Raw genomic sequence first — 20,582 nt, 5'->3', positions numbered from 1 at the left:
AAATTTTATTAGTTTATTTTTTCAAATTTCCGGTCGGCAGATAATAATTTAAAAATCACGATTTGAGGTTAGCCTCAACGTATATGTATCACACGGTTTGTTTTGATTTTGTGACGCATCGAATCGCGCATAGGAGAATCAATTATCCTAGCAAGAATGCAGAGTGGGGAGAAGGGGGAAAAGCAACTTTAGAGAATGGTCCTGAACGGAGATAGCAACTTTAGGGAGCTTCGACTGTATGCTGCTGCAAAATTTTGCGGGCTATTCAATATTAATACTATATTATAGTGTTATCTAATTAATATTGTGATTAATTATCAGTTATTAACCCTTTAGCGCTTGCCCTTGAAAGCTCAGTCTATATTCAGGCGGGTCGTAGTGAAACTAGAGTGAAAAAATGAATTATTTTTTTCAATATTTAAGTGAGCCATTAATTATTTGCAACTAGAAGCAACTTGGGCTTTTCAATGTTAACTTAAAAACTACGCGTTAAATGAATAAACTTATCTTTAGACTCTTCAAAATTCCATTACGATACTTCATAATTACATATAATGACAATAATAAAAATAATAATAACAATAATAATCATAGTAACAATAACTCAATAACAATTAATGACAGTATATATCACAAAGATTTACAGTCGTTAAAACACTTAGCGAGAAATCAGTCATCAGTTCAATTTATTTCTTGTTAATCAAAAATATTATAACAAAGACGAAATGTGTCTGAAAAAGTTATTGACCATTTTTGTCATAAGTTCATTTGCCAAAATGGAGGTAATTGTCTAAATAATACATTTTAAGTATATTATATTATTATGCTGATATTATAATAGTAAATTGCGTAACAAGTGGACGAAAAGTTATTCGCCATATGGCTTATGCGAATTATTCGTTAAACGCAGTAGTTTTAGCACAAGTCGTAGGCACGCATACACAATTCCAAGACTTGCTAAAGCTATTGCGTTTTACGGATAATGATTTAATCCGCATGTATGACGAATTATACTTTATTTATCATAAGTTTGGGTATCTTGATTTATCAAGTCTGTAAAGCGAGTGCCTCAGTATTCATTTAGCGTTCACTGTTTTTTCACCGTGACCTAAGAAGCACAAAAAAAATTTCCAAATTCCTATAGACTGGAATCCGGGTACCCACAATTTCCTATGTAAATTTCCCATATGGAAATCATAACCATGGTTTCCTACATAGATTTTTATTTGAATCCATACACTCTTATATTAATTCCTATGGATTTTTCCGTAAATCCATACTTTCCTACATCAACTCCTATTGGTTCCCATGAAATCCCACATGGGTTTTTTTCATAGGGACGTACATCGCTGGTTAGTTTTACAGGCATGATAAAACAGGATAATCGTACGTGTGTTAAATAAAATAAAACAATAAATTTTAAATATACATTAAAGGGACATTCACTTAGAAACTATTATCCAGTTGGTGGAAAAGATTCGATAATCAGTAAAAATCATGAATGTAATTTAGATTACAACCTAATAAGAAAAACCGGTTATGGTAATGATAATAATAATGTCAGAAGTTGGGAACTGCTTAGTAATGATGAAAAAATTGATATTAAGCTTCAAGATTATAATAAGAACACAATCAATATTTGTCATGATAATCATGTTATTACCGTCGACACGCATAGTCATAATCTAAACACTATCGAAATCAATCGTAATAGCGATGAAATTACTATCAATACTAATAGTAATAATTCAAATACAATCGCTGTTAAAGGTAATAGTCGAAGCGTTGCCATTAATAGTAACGACAAAAATGTTAATTCATTAACGATCGATAACGATAGTAAAACACTCGCTATTACTAATAGGGATGATAACAAAAATACCATTGCTGTCAACAAAAATAGCGATGAAATAACTGTTGTTACCAATAGTAATAATGAAAATACAGTTGCGGTAAAAAAAAGTAGTGTAACGATGACTATTCATGGTGAAGATAAAAATACTAATAATTGTACTATGGAATATAACCAGAGCAAATTGGAGATCAGAGTAAGAGATGACAGCAAAAATACGATCAGTATTCGTGCCAATAGTTATAAAATTTCTGTTAATACTAGCAGCAATACTCTAAATACAATCGCTGTTGCGGGTGATAGTGACATAATCAATATTAATGGCGTCGACAAAAATGTTAATATAATTACTGTTGGACTATATAATGAGGATATAATTTCTATTAAAGAAAGGAACGGCAGTAATAATACAATTACTGTTAATGACGACAACAGAGTTATTAAAATTGATACTAATAACGGTACTTCGAATACACTTGTTGTTAAGGATAGTTATAGAATAGCTATTCATGGTGATAATAACAATGTTAATAGAATTACCGTTGAAGTTAATAGATATGCAGTTATTGTTAAAGCAAAAAATTATAGTAAGAATTCAATTACTGTCAAGGAATACAGCGACAAAATTTATGTTATTACTCATACTTGTAACAAGAATACACTTACTATCAATGGTGATAGTTCTAAAATAATTATTAAAGGTTATGATAATAATACTGTTACGTGTGTTATTGACAATAATAACGAAATACTTAAGATTAAAAATAGAGACTTTAATAAAAACTCTGTTACTATGAATGATAATGAGCAATTAATTAAGATTGATAATAATAAATATAATGAAAATCTAATTTATATTAAAGGTAATAATGAAAACATTACGATCAGTAATAATTATGCTAATATTAATATAATTATTATAGATGGTAATAGTAAAGTTGTTACCATTAATAATAAAAATGATCATAATATAAATGTAATAACTATTAAAAATAATATAGGGGAGGTTACTATTAATAATAATGGCTATCGCAATAATACGAATATTTTAAATAACAATAATTATGATGATAATAATAAGTATGAATCGAGAGCTAACGAACCAGCAACAGTCCCGCATGGAGAAATGATATACCGATGGGCAATCTGAATATATGCCAGATATATGAGACATATATTCAGTTTTGCCCGTATATATCCCGGGTATATACTTTTTTCGTACTAGGATAAAGAAAGCGCCCTAGCGAATCCGAATTACTGTAAATACAGTGATTTACCGTAATTTACGGTGCCTAGCAGAATTACCGTAAATTACGGTAATTTACCATAAATTACGGTAGTCTACGGTAAATTACGGTAATCTACGGCAAATTGCCGTAATTTACCGTAATTTACGGCGCCTAGCAGAATTACCGTAATTTGTCGTAGATTGCCGTAATTTACCGTAGATTACCGTAATTTATGGTAAATTACCGTAATTTACTGTAATTCTGCTAGGCGCCGTAAATTACGGCAATTTACCGTAATTTGCCGTAGATTACCGTAGACTACCGTAATTTATGGTAAATTACCGTAATTTACGGTGCCTAGCAGAATTACCGTAAATTATGGCAATTTACCGTAATTTGTCGTAGATTGCCGTAATTTACCGCAGATTACCGTAATTTATGGTAAAGTGCCGTAATTTACGGTAATTCTGCTAGGCGCCGTAAATTACGGCAATTTACCGTAATTTGCCGTAGATTACCGTAAACTACCGTATTTTATGGTAAATTACCGTAATTTACGGTAATTCTGCTAGGCACCGTAAATTACGGTAAATCACTGTATTTACCGTAATTCGGATCCGTTAGGGCGATTCTTCTACACTTCAGTAAATGTATCCAAGTTTAATATTGTACTGTCCCAACTGCGAACCATTGGTAGATAAAATTTGTGTAAAGAAAACTGTTAATAAAAATAATATCAATATGCATAACATAATAAATATATAATAATTGGTTTAATCAGACCTGAGCATTGTTTATGATTAAAATTTCACAGGGACTTACAGCTGAGTCGACTTTCAGAATCATATCTCGGCTCGGAAAATTTCATCCGTTTTAAATAAAAAAATCGGTCTATCGGTTGACCCTGCGGGCCAGCCCTAAAACTTCCCGCTATTTTCGAGCTCCTTGAGCTCGAAAACATTGTTGTGAATACATTTTCGAGCTCGAAAATACTTTTGTATGCTGTTGTTTTCGAAAAAAAAAACGATTTTTACCATTTTTTCTCCAACTACATCTGTTAAACGAATTGACCGATTGAGACGATTAAGGTGACAATCGAGGCGTTTTATCAAGTTCTAAAGCTGATCGAATTTTGAAATTGATTTATCAAGTCAATTTTGAGAAATTTCAAAAAAACCAAAAAAAATTTTTTTTATTTAAATATTTAAGTGAGCTATTAATTATTTGCTAGTAGAAGAAACTTAGGCTTTTTAATGTTAGCTTAAAATCTACGCGTTAAAAAAAATAAACTTATTTTTAGACTCGACAAAATTCCATTACAATATTTCATAATTACATGTAATGACAATAATAAAAATAATAGGAACAATATAGTAAGGGAATAACCCCCTGAGCATTTAACTAACAAAGAAATAATAATAATAACTCAATGACACTTAATGACAGTATCTATCACAAAGATTTACAGTCGTTAAAACACTTAGCAACATACCAGTCATCAGTTCAATTTGTTTCTTGTTAATTAAAAATATTATAAAAAAAACGAAATGTGTCTGAAAAAATTATTGATCATTTTTTTCATAAGTTCATTTGCCAAAACAGAGGTAATTATCTAAATAATACATTTTAAGTATATTATGTTATTTTGCTGATATTATAATAGTAGATTGCGTAACAAGTGGATAAATAGTAGATTGTATAGCGCGTGTGCAAGGAGGGAGATATCTTGATGAGCGTGGTGCGCATGAGCTGATAGCTTATTGGCAGGGAGCGCGACGAAAACGACATCTGATGGCTACAAAAAATCATGCTCGAGAATTATAAAAGATATATAAAATCAGTGTAAAAAATAAAAATTCGTTATAAAATCAAAATATAAAAATTTATAATGGCATAAATAAAAAAGTGTAATTGTATTTTTGATAGAGAAAATTAAATTGAATATATTTCGATAAAAAAATTAAGTATAAAAAATTTTAATAAATAATAAATACTATTAATTTAGAATAGAATAAGGTTAACCGATAAAATCAAAACAAATAATATATGACAACTACAATGGTAATGGTTTAAAAAATAGTAGAATAGTCAATTGAGTTTTTTAACAGAATTGAAGAAAATAATTTTATTTTAATTCATGAAAATTTGCTTGTAAATCGTAACTAAGAAAACATAATGTTTTTTTAACCTTCCGTTACACGCGCTTTCTCTAGTGTCTCACTCATATTCACGCCAACTCTATTAGCTTAAGTAGTGTTGTACAGGGAATCACCGCATAGCGCGAGTAACGAAGGGTTAAAAAATAATTTTTAGGCAATGATAAAAATCATTATCCAAACCGGATTTGAATTAATAAATTATAAAATATTGTTTTAACCTCAAACGATGAGCAAAGGCAAACATTAACGACACAATAACTATTATGAACTATTTTAAACTTAATTTTCACGTGTTTGTATTCAAAGAGAACATGATTTAACGAAATTGTATCCACAGCGAGCGCTGCGATCGTTTCAGTTGTCCCCACCATATACTAGGCTCCCTGCCAATGGCGCAGTCACATGAGTACGAGTGTAAATAACGCACGAGCCGTGTGCGACTGTAGCATAAGCAGAAGCGAATGCAGCAACCACGCTCATCAGGTGTCCCTCTCGTTGCACACATGACATACACTTTACTTTTTGTGATACCCGCTGCAAAGGTTCGATTTGATAAAAAAAAGAATAAAATAAATTAATAAATAAAAGAAATAACGTTATAAGAAATATTTTATTAGAGAAAATTTTTATATTGCTGATGACACATTTTTTTTTGTACGACAGGATAGAACTATTATTATTTTGTATAGCAAAATTATTACCATAATTATTTATCATTGAAATTAAAGGTGATATTTGAACAGTTTTTAAAATTAAGAGATATATTTTTAAGTGATCCATTTATTTTTGATGATTGTGATAAATTATGTGAGTTTATTGTATCAACGTTGTTTTTAATAGTTGTAGCACAAATATTTATTTGAATAGGTACAACGTGAAACGTATGGTAACGAAAGTATATTCTTTCGGCATTCGTGCCGAAAGTATTGACGAAATTATACTAAATTCTGATATGTGGGAATCGGCCGCTTTACTACCGTCAGACGGCGCTCGAAAATCGAACCTTCGCAGCGGGTATCACAAAAAAGTTATTGGCCATATGGCTAATGTGCATTATTAGTTAAACGCAGTAGTTTTAGCACAAGTCGTAGGCACGCATACACAATTCCAAGACTTACTAAAGATATTGCGTTTACGGATAATGATTTAATCCACATGTATGACGCATTATACTTTATTTATCATAAGTTTGGTTATCTCGATTTATCAAATCTGTAAAGCGAGTGCCTCAGTATTCATTTAGCGTTCACTGTTTTTGTCCGTGACCCAAGAAGCACAAAAAAAATTTCCAAATTCTTGTATACTAGAATCCGGGTACCCACAATTTCCTATGTGAATTTCCCATATGGAAATCATAACCATGGTTTCCTCCATGGATTTTTATTTGAATCCATACACTCCTATATTAATTCCTATAGATTTTTCCGTAAATCCATACTTTCCTATATGGATTCCTATGGGTTCCCATGAAATCCCACATGGATTTTTTTTCATAGGGACGTACATTGCTGGTTAGTTTTACAGGCATGATAAAACAGGATAATCGTACATGTGTTGAATAAAATAATACAATAAATTTTGAATATCCATTAAAGGGGCATTCAATCGGAAACAATGATGCAGTCGGAAAAAGAGATGATTGCTACGAAATTGGATCTAACGAAGTTAAATGTTTTTCTGGATTCTCAAGAGAAGGTTTTGAAGGACATTCTTATATCGCGAGTTCAAATTCGGTAATTAGTAACAATGCTGCATGTGATTGTGAAGACAATGTAAAAAAAGGAACCGGTGTTGGTGATAGTGAATCTGTTAAATCTTGGACCATGTATAACAATGATAAAATACTGGCCATTAAAGATCGAGATTATAATAAGAATACATTCATCATTTACAATGATAATCATGTTATTACCGTCGATAGCCATAGTGATAATTCAAACACAATTGAAATCAGACATGATAGCGATTACATTACTCTTCATGGTGATGCTAAAAACGTTAACACAATAACTATTGGAAATAATAGCAACATACTTGCTATCAAACAATGGGGTTATAGTAAAAACACAATTGCTATCGGCAATGATAGCGATGAAATTATTATCAATGCTAATAATGATAATTCAAATACAGTCACTGTTAAAGGTAATAGTCGAAGTATTGCCATTAAGAGTTATGATAAAAATGTTAATTCATTAACTATCGATAACAATAGTAAAATACTCGCCATCACCACTAGGGATGATAACAAAAATACTCTTGCTGTTAACAATGATAGCGATGAAATAACTGTTGTTACCGATAGTAATAATGAAAATACAGTTGCGGTCAAAAATAGAAGTGTAAAGATGACTATTCATGGTAAAGATAAAAATATTAATAACTGTACTATGAAATATAACCGCGGCGAATTTGAGATCAGGGAAAGATATGACAGCAAAAATACAGTCAGTGTTCGTGCCGATAGTTATAGAATTATTGTTAATACTGACAGCAATAATTTAAATACAATCGCTGTTGCGGGTGATAGTGACATAATCATTATTAATGGCTTCGACAAAAACGTTAATACAATTACTGTTGGACTAAATAATAAGAAAATAATTTCTATTAATGAAAGAAACGATAGTAAGAATACAATTACTGTTAATGACGATAATAGGAATATTGACATTAATACTAATAGCGGTACTGTGAATACACTTGTTATTAAGGATAGTTATAGAATAGCTATTCATGGTGATAATAACAATGTTAATAGAATTACCCTTGACGTTAATAGAAATATAGTTTTTATAAATGAAAAAAATTATAGTGAGAATGCAATTACTGTCAAGGAAGACAGCAACGAAATTTATGTTTATACTAATAGTCGTAATAAGAATACACTTACTATCAATGGTGATAGTTCTAAAATAATTATTAGAGGTTATGACAAAAATGCTGTTGATTGTACTATTGACAATAATAGTGAAATACTTAAGATTGAAAATAGAAATTTGAATAAAAACTATGTTTCTATGAATGATAATGAGCAATTAATTAAGATTGATAATAATAACCATAATGGTAATGAAATTTATATTAAAGGTAATAATGAAAACATTACGATCAGTAATAATTATACTAATGTTAATATGATTACTATAGATGGTAATAGTAAAGTTATTGTCATTAATAATAAAAATGACTATAATAAAAATGTAATAAAGATTAAAAATAATAGAGGGCAGGTTATTATTAATAATAATGGCTATCGTAATAATTTTAATTCTATTAATGATATTGAGTATAATGATAGTAATAAGTATGAGTCGAGAGCTAACGAACCAGCAACAGTCCCGCATGGAGAAATGATATACCGATGGACAATCTGAATATATGCCAGATATATGAGACATATATTCACTCTGGTTAAAAATACTGATTGAAAAGAATTAAAAACGATGAAATTCGAATTATTTTCAATAATTTAAATTCGGTTGTTTGTATATATAGATATAAAGTTTGCATGGAGTGACCGCTTTTCAATTCTTTTCAATCAGTATCTTTAACCAGGGCAGTTTTGCCCGTATATATCCCGGATTTATACTTTTTTTGTACCGGGATAAAGAAAGCGGTACTTTTATATTTTACTAAATGTATCCAAGTTCAATATTATACTGTTCCAACTGCGAACCATTGGCGGAAAAAATGTGTGTAAAGAACTCTCTAAATCTGAAACAGTAAAAACAACTGAATAATAGTGCATATACACTATTTCACAGTTATAAGTATACCACTTGGTATACTTATAACTGTGAAACAGTGAATATTCACTGTTTTAGATTTAGAGAGAAAACTGTTAATAAAAATAATATCAATATGCATAATATAATAAATGTATAATAATTGGCTTAATCAGACCTGAGCATTGTCTATAAGATTAAAATTTTACAGGAACTTGCAGCTGAGTCGACTTTCAGAATTACATCCCGGTCGGAAAATTTGATCTGTTTTAAATTTAAAAAAATTCAGACAAAAATCAGATTTTTACTGCCTATTATTTTTAGTCCTCTGTTTTCGATCGTTCCTAGATTGAAAACAGCTTAAAATTTTCATAAAAATTTGAGAACAGACCAATTTGTTTGACTAAAATCAGATCAAATTATCAACTCGAGATCACATTCAAAATTAATGATTCAATTATAAATTACAGTCGATTTCCGCGAAGTCAGAACTTCCCCTCGTTACACGAACATTAAAAACTTCAGGTACACAAATTATGATTCATCTCAGTCTTATTAACTTCAGTTCCTGTTATTAAATATTCGCGCCTTAAAAAAGTCATTTTCTTGGTTTTTTTTCTCAGCACGCGAGCAAGTGTATAATCATATATAATTATTCCAAGCGCCTGAATAAGTGTAACTTACATAAATCGCAAATAAATCGATTATAGAATAGTGGATTAAACGTCAATGTGACTGGATATCAAGGCGTTGATTGGGAACAAGGCAACCTTGGCGTCGAGGATCCGGAAGATTGACACAAGATTATAAGACAAGTTGTATGATTCATTTAAATATCAGTCCATCTTGATATTATCTGGGTTTCTTATACAAATAATTAATAATTTATTGTGGCTATGAATTACCCAGGTGTTGCTTTTATGGTTTTATTATCGTATATGTCAGTTTATATATTTTAATTATGATTGCATAAAAAATTTATGATGCGTGTGACTACAGTACATCCGGTGATTAGCTTAATTATTTGCACGTAAAAGCAACTCTAGATGTCCGCGCGTGTAACAGCCGAAATGACCTCGATAGTGTGGCACGAAAATGGGTAAAAAATAGGAAACAAAAATATTACAGCGCTAATTAAATCTGATTCTAATCGCAAACGATATGAGTGATTATAATAATAATAGTAATTATAGTTACAAAGACAGGGATAGTAACTAGTATAAATATTTGTCAGGAATATATTTGATCACAAAATACTTTGCAACGTACCGGCCATCAATTTCTTCTTAATAAAAAAAATCAAAATGGGTCTGAAAGAGTTATTTCTTTTTGCCTTCATAATGACGATCGCTGGAATAAAGGTAATTAATTGAATAATTACTGCAATAATTAATAGAAGGGTGCAAATAATTCAAATTTACGAATTATTCGAATCAAATCGAAAATTATAACTAATATACGTTTCAAAATTTGTATTTTTGAATATAATTCAAAAAGTTCGTAAGCTTTCGATTCATTTGTAAATTTTTTTAAAAATAAAAATTTTGAATTTATGAAGTGGGGGTGTGCTAATAGTGTTCGGATCAAATCAAATGTTACAACTCGATCCGAAATTCGAATCAAATAATTCGAAAAATTTCAATTATCCTAAAGTTTTCAAGTCATTTGATGTTTTTCGGACTATTCGATTGAAAATATTCATAAGTTTTCGAATAATTCGGTGCGAAATTCAAATGTTAAATCTTTATTTATATGCGAGAAATTATAAAAAATTTTTTACAATAATTTTTGAATGATTCAGAAATTGATAGACAATTCGAACTGTTCAAAAATTATTGGCGTATTCGGTTGCTTTTTCGGAGTACGTATAATTCCATGTGTTAAATTGTATTAAAATTACTATGATTACAATAAAATAAAATAATAGAATAAATATTATGTTTACTGCTTTTTGAAGGGACGTTCAATTGAAAACAATAATTCAGATGGAAAAGAAGATCATTTTTCCAACCTACGTTTATTTGATTCTACATTGACCAAAAATATTAAGAAGAGAAGTGCTGATGAACAAAGGATTACTATCGAAAATGGTAATAACGAAGTGAAAACATTAACCATAGAAAATAATAACGCAGGAATGTCTATTAGCAATGGAAATGGTAATACGAACACCATTACTATTAATCATGACAGTAGTGATATTACTATCGAGAACAATGGTAAGAATGCAAATACACTTACTATTCAAGGTAATAGTAAGAGTATTACTATTAATAATAACGACGAAAATGATGTTAATACCTTAACTATCAATGGTGATAGTGATGTTATTACTATTAACAATAAAAAGGGAAAAAATATAAATACCATCACTGTAAACGGAAAAAGAGGACAGATTGTTGTTAATAACAACGATAATGATAATACTAACGTTAATACAATCACTGCTAATAATTAGGATTAATATACTGTCTATGAAATGAATGTCGATGAAAAGTATTATTAGTACTATTAGTGTTCATTACAATAAATATTTGGTTCGATTGATTATCATGAATATTTGTAAGAGTGTATTCCAAAATTGTATTTTATGAATAAATAATTGTCACAAAAACTATGTTTTGGATCTTTTTGAGACATCTTCTATATTTATTCATTTAATTCTAGACGCTGCCAACAGATGGAGTCTTGTAAGTGGCACCATCTATTAGACCCTTTTGTTCTAAGCTATTTTTGGGGTATATTGGCTTTTAACCCTTTCCCGGCTCGGAGTATCGGTAAGTCTAGGTGTGAGTCATATGGGGATAGAGCCAATTAACCCTTTCCCGAAAGTGTGTGTCGAAATGAATCGGTGTGAGCTCTACGGGGATATTACCAATCAAAGTTCGCTGTGAAGGCTGTGTGAGTAACGGTTTAATCGTGTGAGTAAAAGTTTAATCGTAGTAGTGCATGCATGCGCCCCCTTCTTCTATTTTTTCTGCCCCTTCTCTTCTCAATAGGCTAGCGCTCTTTCGCTTTAAGACGAAGACGTACGATTCAAATTGAGAGTAGGGACTCAAGGTCAACCGGGAAAGGGTTAAAGTCCATTGTAAGGCTGTATGAGTGAATGTTTAGTTGTGGTAGTGTAGACAAGCGCCCCCTTCTACCATTTTTTCGACCCCCTCTTTAGAAAACAGACTAAAGCTCTCTCATTTTAAGAATACGACGTACGATTCAAATTAAGAGTAGGGATTCAAGGTCGTCCGGGAAAAGGTTAATTTTACTTACGAAGATTTAGACGAACTCAAGTGGGTGAATGCTACTATCCACGCTGCAGTGGCATAGTCAATGATAACTTTGTTTACGCTTCTCTTCAGGTAGTTGTCGTGCTATAGCTCTTATCAGTAGAATTTCATGAAATTTAAGTATGATATCCCTAGAAGCTATCTTAGTAAAAATCTTTAAATCACAGTATATATAGATATAATATCTTGCTGTATTCTCCTCGACTTGCTCAAGATTTGCACCAGAATTGATAAATATTGCCACTAAGGATTAAGATAAATGTTCTAAATGTAATTTTTAAAAATCAAAGAATTTGGCCGATTGTAAAGCGATAAATATTCAACGGTATCTGTCTCAAAATTTCAAAATTAGCAGAAATGAGTGAGCGATATATAGAGCACGATAACTTTCTTACAGCATTGGATGGCTTTAGACTTAATAAAACGATCTAGCGATCGAGCCCGAGACTCAGTAATGGTCTAAAATACGCCTATGAACTGGTAGGAAGTATATGATTGGGTAAAAAATCAATAAAGATATATCTACATGTATGAATTAATATATACAATATAAAATTCAAAAATTTTTGCAGTAGTATCTTTTATTTATTTATAATAATGAGTATAAGCAAATATTGATTATAACTATTAATTTTACTATTATTGTTATTATTATTAGCAACTGTTTCAGAAGTTTTCGCATAACTTATTTCATCATTATTGTCATTATTGTTATTATTGTTAATAAAATAAATTTCATTGTCAGTATATTAATAATTATTATTATAATTATAACTCCAATTATTATCATTATTATTATTATTATTATTATTGTCATAATTATAATTACCATAATCATTATTATCATTAGTAATCACAGTATTAACGTTATTAGGATTATTATTATTATTAATAATAATCCTCCCTTTCCGTCCTTTAACAATAACTTTATTCAAATTATTCTTATTATTATTAATAGTAATCAATTCACTATTGCCTTCGACAATAACTGTATTAACATTATTATCATGATTATTTATAATTATTTGGTTACTATTGTGATGAATAGTAATTGTATTAATACTGTTGTCATTATTATCAACAGTTATTATATTACTATCATGATTAATAGTAATTGTATTAACATTATTGTTTCTATTTTTTATGATAAGAGTTTGATAATTATTTTCAAAAGTATATGTTTTAACATTATTATCATCGTTATGAATAGTAAATCTTTCATTTAAACTATTAACAGATCGCTTTTTATTATTATTATTATTATTATTATTATTATTATCCATTGTCATATGAACTGAATCTACTTCGTGGTAACTTTTATCCATTGCTTGATTTTTCACCGTTGACTTATCGTTTTCCGTTGACCTAGCCTTTAATAAATTAAATATTCATATTATTACTTTATTATTACCCTAATAGGGTTAAGAATAATTTGAATTAATAATTAAATAGTAATATTTTATTCGATTAAATTTAAAAATTTATTGTTAATGTAACTTTTTAATTAATTACCTTTATTTCGACGAAAAAAATAATTAAGAAGAAAACAAATAAATTTTTCAGACACATTTTTTAAAAATTTGTTTATATATTAGTTTATGACTGGTATATTGCTAAGTGATTGATTGACTGAGTTCTTTTATAGTAATGAATATTAAATATATAAATTGTTATGATTTTCGTTATATTAATTTGAGATTAAAAGAATTAAGGACTTTGTGATGTAATTTTGACAACAACAGTCTGGAGATAATTTTGTTTTTTATTTTGAACTGTGACTCGGACTATTTTTACATTCAAGAGTAAATATTATTTATGAACTCTTAATTATCATTGTAAGATTAATTATTTTTTTGACCCGTGATTTTGAGTTATAGAAATTAACCGACAAAAAACCGTTAAGTTTCTTTTCTAGTACGGTCGAATTCCATTAACACAGAACTTCCCCTCAATCTTGATCCCCACTTCGTGCTACGCTGTCTCCACCCGATGCTATTCATTGGTACGTATCTGTATGTATATAAACGCATTATTCACGTATATGTAAGAGCGCATGCGTGTAGCTTATTTTTTAAAGGAGAGGGGCGCTCGATAAGTCGAAGTTCCAGGAAAGGTTATGGGAATTAAAAGAGAACAATTGAAAAAGCTGAGATAGAGTAGAATAATTAGTAACAGAATAAATGGAACATGACCCTTCTTTATTCATAAAATATATATAACATTGTTTTATATAAATTCAAGCTTGTAGCTTGTAATAATTCATACATGCTAACATTTAATGTAATAATAAATAAGTAAACAACTCTCACAGAGTCAGTAAATCTTTTATATTGAATCTAAATACATTTCGCTAAAAATTCAAGCTGCATTTCATTTATTCCTATTGAATTATTATTTGTTTCTTTATTTTTTATTGATTTATTATTATTAACAATATTAATTTTATAATCAGCCCTACCAAAGAAATCCATGTAAGATTTTACGGAAATTCATAGAAACCCATACAGGAAACTATGAATTTACACAAGGATCCATGGGTATCAACATAGGAAAGTACAGATTTACATAAGAATCCACATAGGAAACTGGGGGTATTTGGATTCCCATGTAAAAAATATATATAGGAATTTGGATATCTGGATCCCCATGTCAAAAATCTATATGGGAACCTGGGTATCTGGATTTCTATGTAAAAATTTTATAGACATGGTGAACCATGTACGCTCACATAGAAATCTAAACTAGGCTCCCATATTGATTTTTGCTTGCTTTGGATTCCCATGGAAAAACCCATAAGAATCTCTATAAGAATCTATGATGGATATCTATATGAACCCATGTAGAAAAGTATGGATACCTGGATTCCCATACAAAAATTCTATGGGAAGCCACGTGAGATTCTATGCTGGATTCCTATACAAAACCATACAGGAATCCATCCGAAAACGCCATGAGAAATCCACATAGGCATCTTACATGGATTTTTTTTTATAGAAAGTATACTAATTATAACTATAATAATTATTCCTATAATTATCATCATTATTGTAATTATTATAATTATTATTATTATTGTTATTATTATAATTATTATTATCATTATTATTATTGTTATTATTATAATTATTATTATCATTATTATCGTAATTATTATAATTATAATTACTACTAGCAACAACTGTATTAACATTATTATCATTACTATTGTTATTAATAATAACCCTTCCTCTATGCCCTTTAATAGTAATTTTGTTGACATTATTATAATTATTGTTAATCGTAATCAATTCATTATTACCATTAATATTAATAGTATTAACATTATTATTGTTATTATTAATAGTAAGCACGTTACTATTTTTATTGATAATAATTGTATTGACATTATTATCATTATTGTCAACAGTAAGTACATTACTATTATGATTAATAGTTATCGTGTTCTTATTATTGTTACCATTTCTAACCTTAAATACATCACTGTCATTGTCAATAGTACAACTGTGAACATTATTATCATCATCATTAATAGTTATTCTTCTACTATTGTGTCCAATGGCTATTGTATTTACATTATTACTCTTTGTACTAATTGAAATTTCATTGTTATCATTATTAATATGCATCGTATACTTATTATTATTTCCTTTCCTAATACTAATTACGCCATTATTGTTATTCAGTGTCCATGCTCTAACATTATTATCATCAGTATCTCTTTTACTAATATGATTAATTTTACTTCTCTCATTAGCATTACTATTGTAATTAAGCATCGGGAAATCAATTAAATCTTCAAATGATGAATATTCAGCTGGACAATAAATTAGAGTTTCATTGCATTCCGGTTTTTTTGGCCCTAAATTACTATTTTCAATTGAACGTCCCTTAAAAAAATTCAATATATGTATTCATTATTATTTAACTATCCCTGATTAAACAACTGAATTCGACCGAATTAAAAATTTAAATTCTGTTATATTCTGTCAAATTCTGCAAAACAGAATTAAACTGAATTGAAAATTTGAATTTGAATTAAACAGAATAAAACTGATTTAAAAATTTCAAATTCGTTTTAATTCAGTTTAATTCGGATTCAGAACCAGAAATTGGAGAATTATTTTCAAATTAATCAGAATTAAACCGAATATAATTATTCAAATTCGTTTTAATTTGGACAAATTCTGGTTTTCCTGCCGAATTAGACAGAATTCATTATTAAGTTAGGCACCGAATTAACAGAATTTATCTGAATTAAATAGAATTAAAAATTTAATTATGTTTAATTCGATCGAATTCAGTTGTTTAATCAGGGATTAATAAGTCTTGAAATATATTATTAGCATAATTTGTTAATTAATTACCTCTATGGTGGCCGACGTAATTATAAGAAAAATTATAAAATTTTTCTGATGCATTATTCCGTAATAAAATTTTTTTTATTAAAAATAATAAATTAGTTTAACTGATGACTGATATGCTGCTAAGTGTTTTGGAGACTGAATATTTTTATTGATTACTATATGTATATTATTGAGTTTATTTTAGATTAGAAGAACCTCATACTGTTATTTTGATAATAACAGTCTAGAGATTAATTTGTTTTTCTCATTTTTACAGATAACGGGTTATTTTTAAACTATTTTTTTTCTTATTATTTTAATTACGCACGGGTAGATTAATTTATGTTTTTAACCTCCCCTTTAAAAAAATTTATATGGGAATCTAGCCTAGATTCCTATGTTCCAACATGGCGTTTTCGGATGGATTTCCATATGGTTTGTTATAGAATTATTAATCTGTTCTTTTATTTACATATATACATAGATTCATGTAGGGCAAGTGTGCGCAAGCCCATCCATTTCAGTCCGAAATGAATGAGCTTGCGCACACTTACCCGGAGCAATGCACATTCTACGCGTATCAATAGATGGTAGGCATAGGGAATCCAGGTACCCAGTTTCCTATTCAAAATTCCTACATGGGGATCCAGTTATCCACAGTTTCTTGGTGACACGACAATACATCCGCGACATTTGATCCGTGGATAATTGATCTGCCGATAATTTATCTTTACGACAATTGATCCAAGTGACAATTATGGTGTGTAAGATTACAATTAATTCTTTCAAATATTTTAATTCCGAAAATTTTCTAACAAGTAATAGTCTGATTTTCTTTGAAATGGCACCGTACTATTTCAAGCGTATAGGTTTATATATTTAAGAAATTTTGTCGATTGTTGATTTACATGTATGAGATATCTTTGGATGAATTGTCTGAAGGATTATTTGTCCGTGGACATAATATCGTGCGTATCCAATGTCATCGGATCATGTCTTTGGATCAATTGTTACGTAACCCAGTTCCCTATATGGTTTTCCTACTTGAAAATTCAGATACCTACAGTTTCCTATGTGAAAGATATCATTAGACAGAAATTCCTTTTTTAAGAGAAATGTATTTTTTTTTTTATCCAAGCGGTTTTTGAGCCCAAAAATCAACGAATTATAACTTTTCCAAGCTCGAAAATAGAGCGTAGAGCCTTAGAGTTGGCCCACAGGGTAAACCGTTTATTAGATTTTCTTTGAGAAAAATTACAGGGATTAAAATGATTAAATATCCTCATCAGGCAATATCCTCAGTAGTATTTTTTATTTACTTTTATAATTAAAATGTACAAAAATTTTCTGTGTTAATTAGCATTGATAATAATTCAAAAATAGAATCAATATAGTCTTCATATTGAATTACAATACATCATCCAAATGTCACACATCCATTATTAATTATTATTAGCAATAATTGTATTAACATTATTAGTGGGATCAGCATTGTTAATAATAATGCTCCCCCTTCGACCTTTAACAGTAACTCTATTAACATTATTCTTATTATTATTAATAGTAATCATTGCACTGTCACCATTAACAATGATTGTGTTAACATTATTATCATGATTATTAATAGTTATATGATTACTGTTATGATGAATAGTTATTGTATTAACACTATTATCATAATTATCAATAGTTATTACGTTGCTGTCATGTTTAATAGTAATGGTATTAACATTATTATTTCTATTCTTAATCGCAAGTGTATCAAAATTATTTTCATAAGTAAAAGTTTTAACATTATTATCATCGTTTTCGATGACAATTCTCTGATTGTTATTACCAATAGATCTTTTTTTATATCTATTATTATTATTATTATTATTATTATGATTATTCATTGATGGATTAAATAAATCTACATGATGATAATTTTGAAAATCTTTTGAAAAGTATTCAGTTGTCTTATTTTGAACATGATAACAATCTCCATTTTTTTTTTCCACTGAATTATTATTCTCAACTGAACGCCCCTGTAATTAATCATGAATTATATTGATACTAAAGTATATAAATTACATATATTTTATCATATTAATTTGTTAATTAATTACCTTTATTTCGGTAAACGATATAATGAAAAAAAAAACAAATGAACTTTTCCAACACATGTTGATTTTCTTTATCTTTATTAAAAAAATAAGCAAATAAACAATTCAATTTATTACTGGATGACACCTTAGTGTTTTGTTGACTGAATATTTTTGCGATGAATACTTTTTATAACTACTATTATTATTGTTGTTATTATTCGAGATTAAAAGGATTCCGTGGTGCAATTTTGACAACAACTGTCTAGACATAATTATTCTTATCACACCTTGATAGAGTTTGCATTCGTTCCTTACTTTGATCTTTGAGGCAAAAGTGTTACATCCCCCCGCTCTGATCGGATGTTTAAATAAATTAATGCGCATGCTTAAACATTTGTTTTCATCTGTCAAATTTTTGATTGATGAAGTTACTGTTTAACTCAATCATTTGTATACAATGTGATATTTAATCATCATACCCCGTATGAAAAAACAATATATGGTTAAATATATAAAATCATATATGTTTGCAACAAAAAAATATATGATATGTTATATTGTATATTATAAAAAATCATATAGAGATTTTGGCCGATTTAATATAAAATTATATAAAGTAGTAAATATATGTATTCCATATATGTAACTTATGTTTTTTATATTAAGCTATATATACATATACATTTACCTTATAATATATTGTATTGATATATTTCCTTTTATATCCAAAAAATATAAAATTTTTATATGAAATGAAATATATGGTAGCATATAATTTATATTATATATGGCACCATATATTTTTTTTGTTATATTTAAGCATATATTTTATTCGGTGTATGTATATGTATATGGGTATATATATTCGCATCAAATTAACTAATTTTGAAAATTTTAACTGCAATTTAAAGAGTATATTAAAATTTATATCTAATTTAATTGGAGTTGGTCATACGAATCTGAAACTTTTTTTTTCCATACACAATATAAATATATGTTTTTATATATGATCAGAATATATTTTTCGTATATGATAGAAATATATATTTTTATGTATGATAAAAATATAGTTTTCGTATATGACAAGAATGTATATTTTCATATATGATAAAAATATATTTTTTGTATATGATTGACATATATATTTTATATATGCTAAACATATACGGACTCGTATATGATAAATATTATATTTTTTAATATAAAAAAAAATATATCAGAAAATATAGTTAAATTGGCCACATATATTTTTTGACATTTATCATATATTTTTACATATATATTTTGACCATATGTGTTATTTTCATACGGGACTAAAAACCAATCACGTTCCGATGTAATGATGATTATAATTATTTACTACCATATAGGACAGTGTCTCATAAAAGTAAATAAAATCAATGTGTAATGAATAATTAAACTATTTTATAATAGTATATTACACACCTAGGGAGGAAAGTAGGACATTCCAACCCATGTGTGTAATTGTCTACCCAACCGAAGGCGCCCCGTTGCGGACTTCACCCCGGGACCCATGAGCTCTTTATTTACTACCCCTTTGGTTTGGTAAAAAATTTTATACGTCACGGAAAAATAATATAATATTTTAATCAAACTAAACTTGCCAGATATAATGAAATTAAGATTTAAATTAATAATAAAAAAAAATTTTCTGTACACAGGTGCGATTGTTAAAAATTATGATAAACATATAATTTATCCAACTGTCTTTCTTTAATATTTAATTATCATCCGCATCAGTTTAGAACATGACAAATATATTATTCATACATATGATCACATACATCCGGTGATTCATTTGTTATTGATCTCAATATCAATAAAAGTAATGTTCATTACCGAAAAAAATTATTATGATATCCGCGTATGTGAACATTGT

General features: G+C 28.6%; 3 protein-coding genes across 3 annotated transcripts; 2 read left to right on the top strand and 1 right to left on the bottom strand.

Annotated features, from left to right (window-relative positions):
* Nucleotides 1–776: 776 nt before the first annotated feature.
* On the top strand, nucleotides 777–9,765 carry LOC130678509 (homeobox protein 4-like). Its single transcript, XM_057485763.1, has 5 exons — nucleotides 777–782; nucleotides 1,437–2,715; nucleotides 6,864–8,309; nucleotides 8,391–8,404; nucleotides 9,679–9,765. Exons 1-5 carry the CDS (start codon nucleotides 777–779, stop codon nucleotides 9,763–9,765), a joined length of 2,832 nt encoding a protein of 943 aa, XP_057341746.1.
* Nucleotides 9,766–10,169: 404 nt separating this feature from the next.
* Nucleotides 10,170–11,585, top strand: LOC130664781 (putative uncharacterized protein DDB_G0286901). Its single transcript, XM_057464881.1, has 2 exons — nucleotides 10,170–10,329; nucleotides 10,926–11,585. The coding sequence occupies exons 1-2, from the start codon at nucleotides 10,273–10,275 to the stop codon at nucleotides 11,424–11,426; spliced, it is 558 nt and encodes a 185-aa protein (XP_057320864.1). The 5' UTR covers nucleotides 10,170–10,272; the 3' UTR covers nucleotides 11,427–11,585.
* Nucleotides 11,586–12,292: 707 nt separating this feature from the next.
* LOC130678500 (putative uncharacterized protein DDB_G0289263) lies at nucleotides 12,293–16,744 on the bottom strand. The gene is made up of 4 exons (XM_057485751.1): nucleotides 16,617–16,744; nucleotides 15,474–16,139; nucleotides 13,082–13,622; nucleotides 12,293–12,495 (listed from the first exon to the last, which is right to left on the bottom strand). Exons 1-4 carry the CDS (start codon nucleotides 16,668–16,670, stop codon nucleotides 12,293–12,295), a joined length of 1,464 nt encoding a protein of 487 aa, XP_057341734.1. The 5' UTR covers nucleotides 16,671–16,744.
* Between the last annotated feature and the right edge of the window lie 3,838 nt (nucleotides 16,745–20,582).

This window comes from Microplitis mediator, chromosome 1 (assembly GCF_029852145.1).
Source record: "Microplitis mediator isolate UGA2020A chromosome 1, iyMicMedi2.1, whole genome shotgun sequence".
NCBI classification, from domain to species: Eukaryota; Metazoa; Arthropoda; class Insecta; order Hymenoptera; family Braconidae; genus Microplitis; species Microplitis mediator.
The sequence above is the reverse complement of the archived record's forward strand: the minus strand, read 5'-3'. Positions and strand labels throughout refer to the sequence as shown.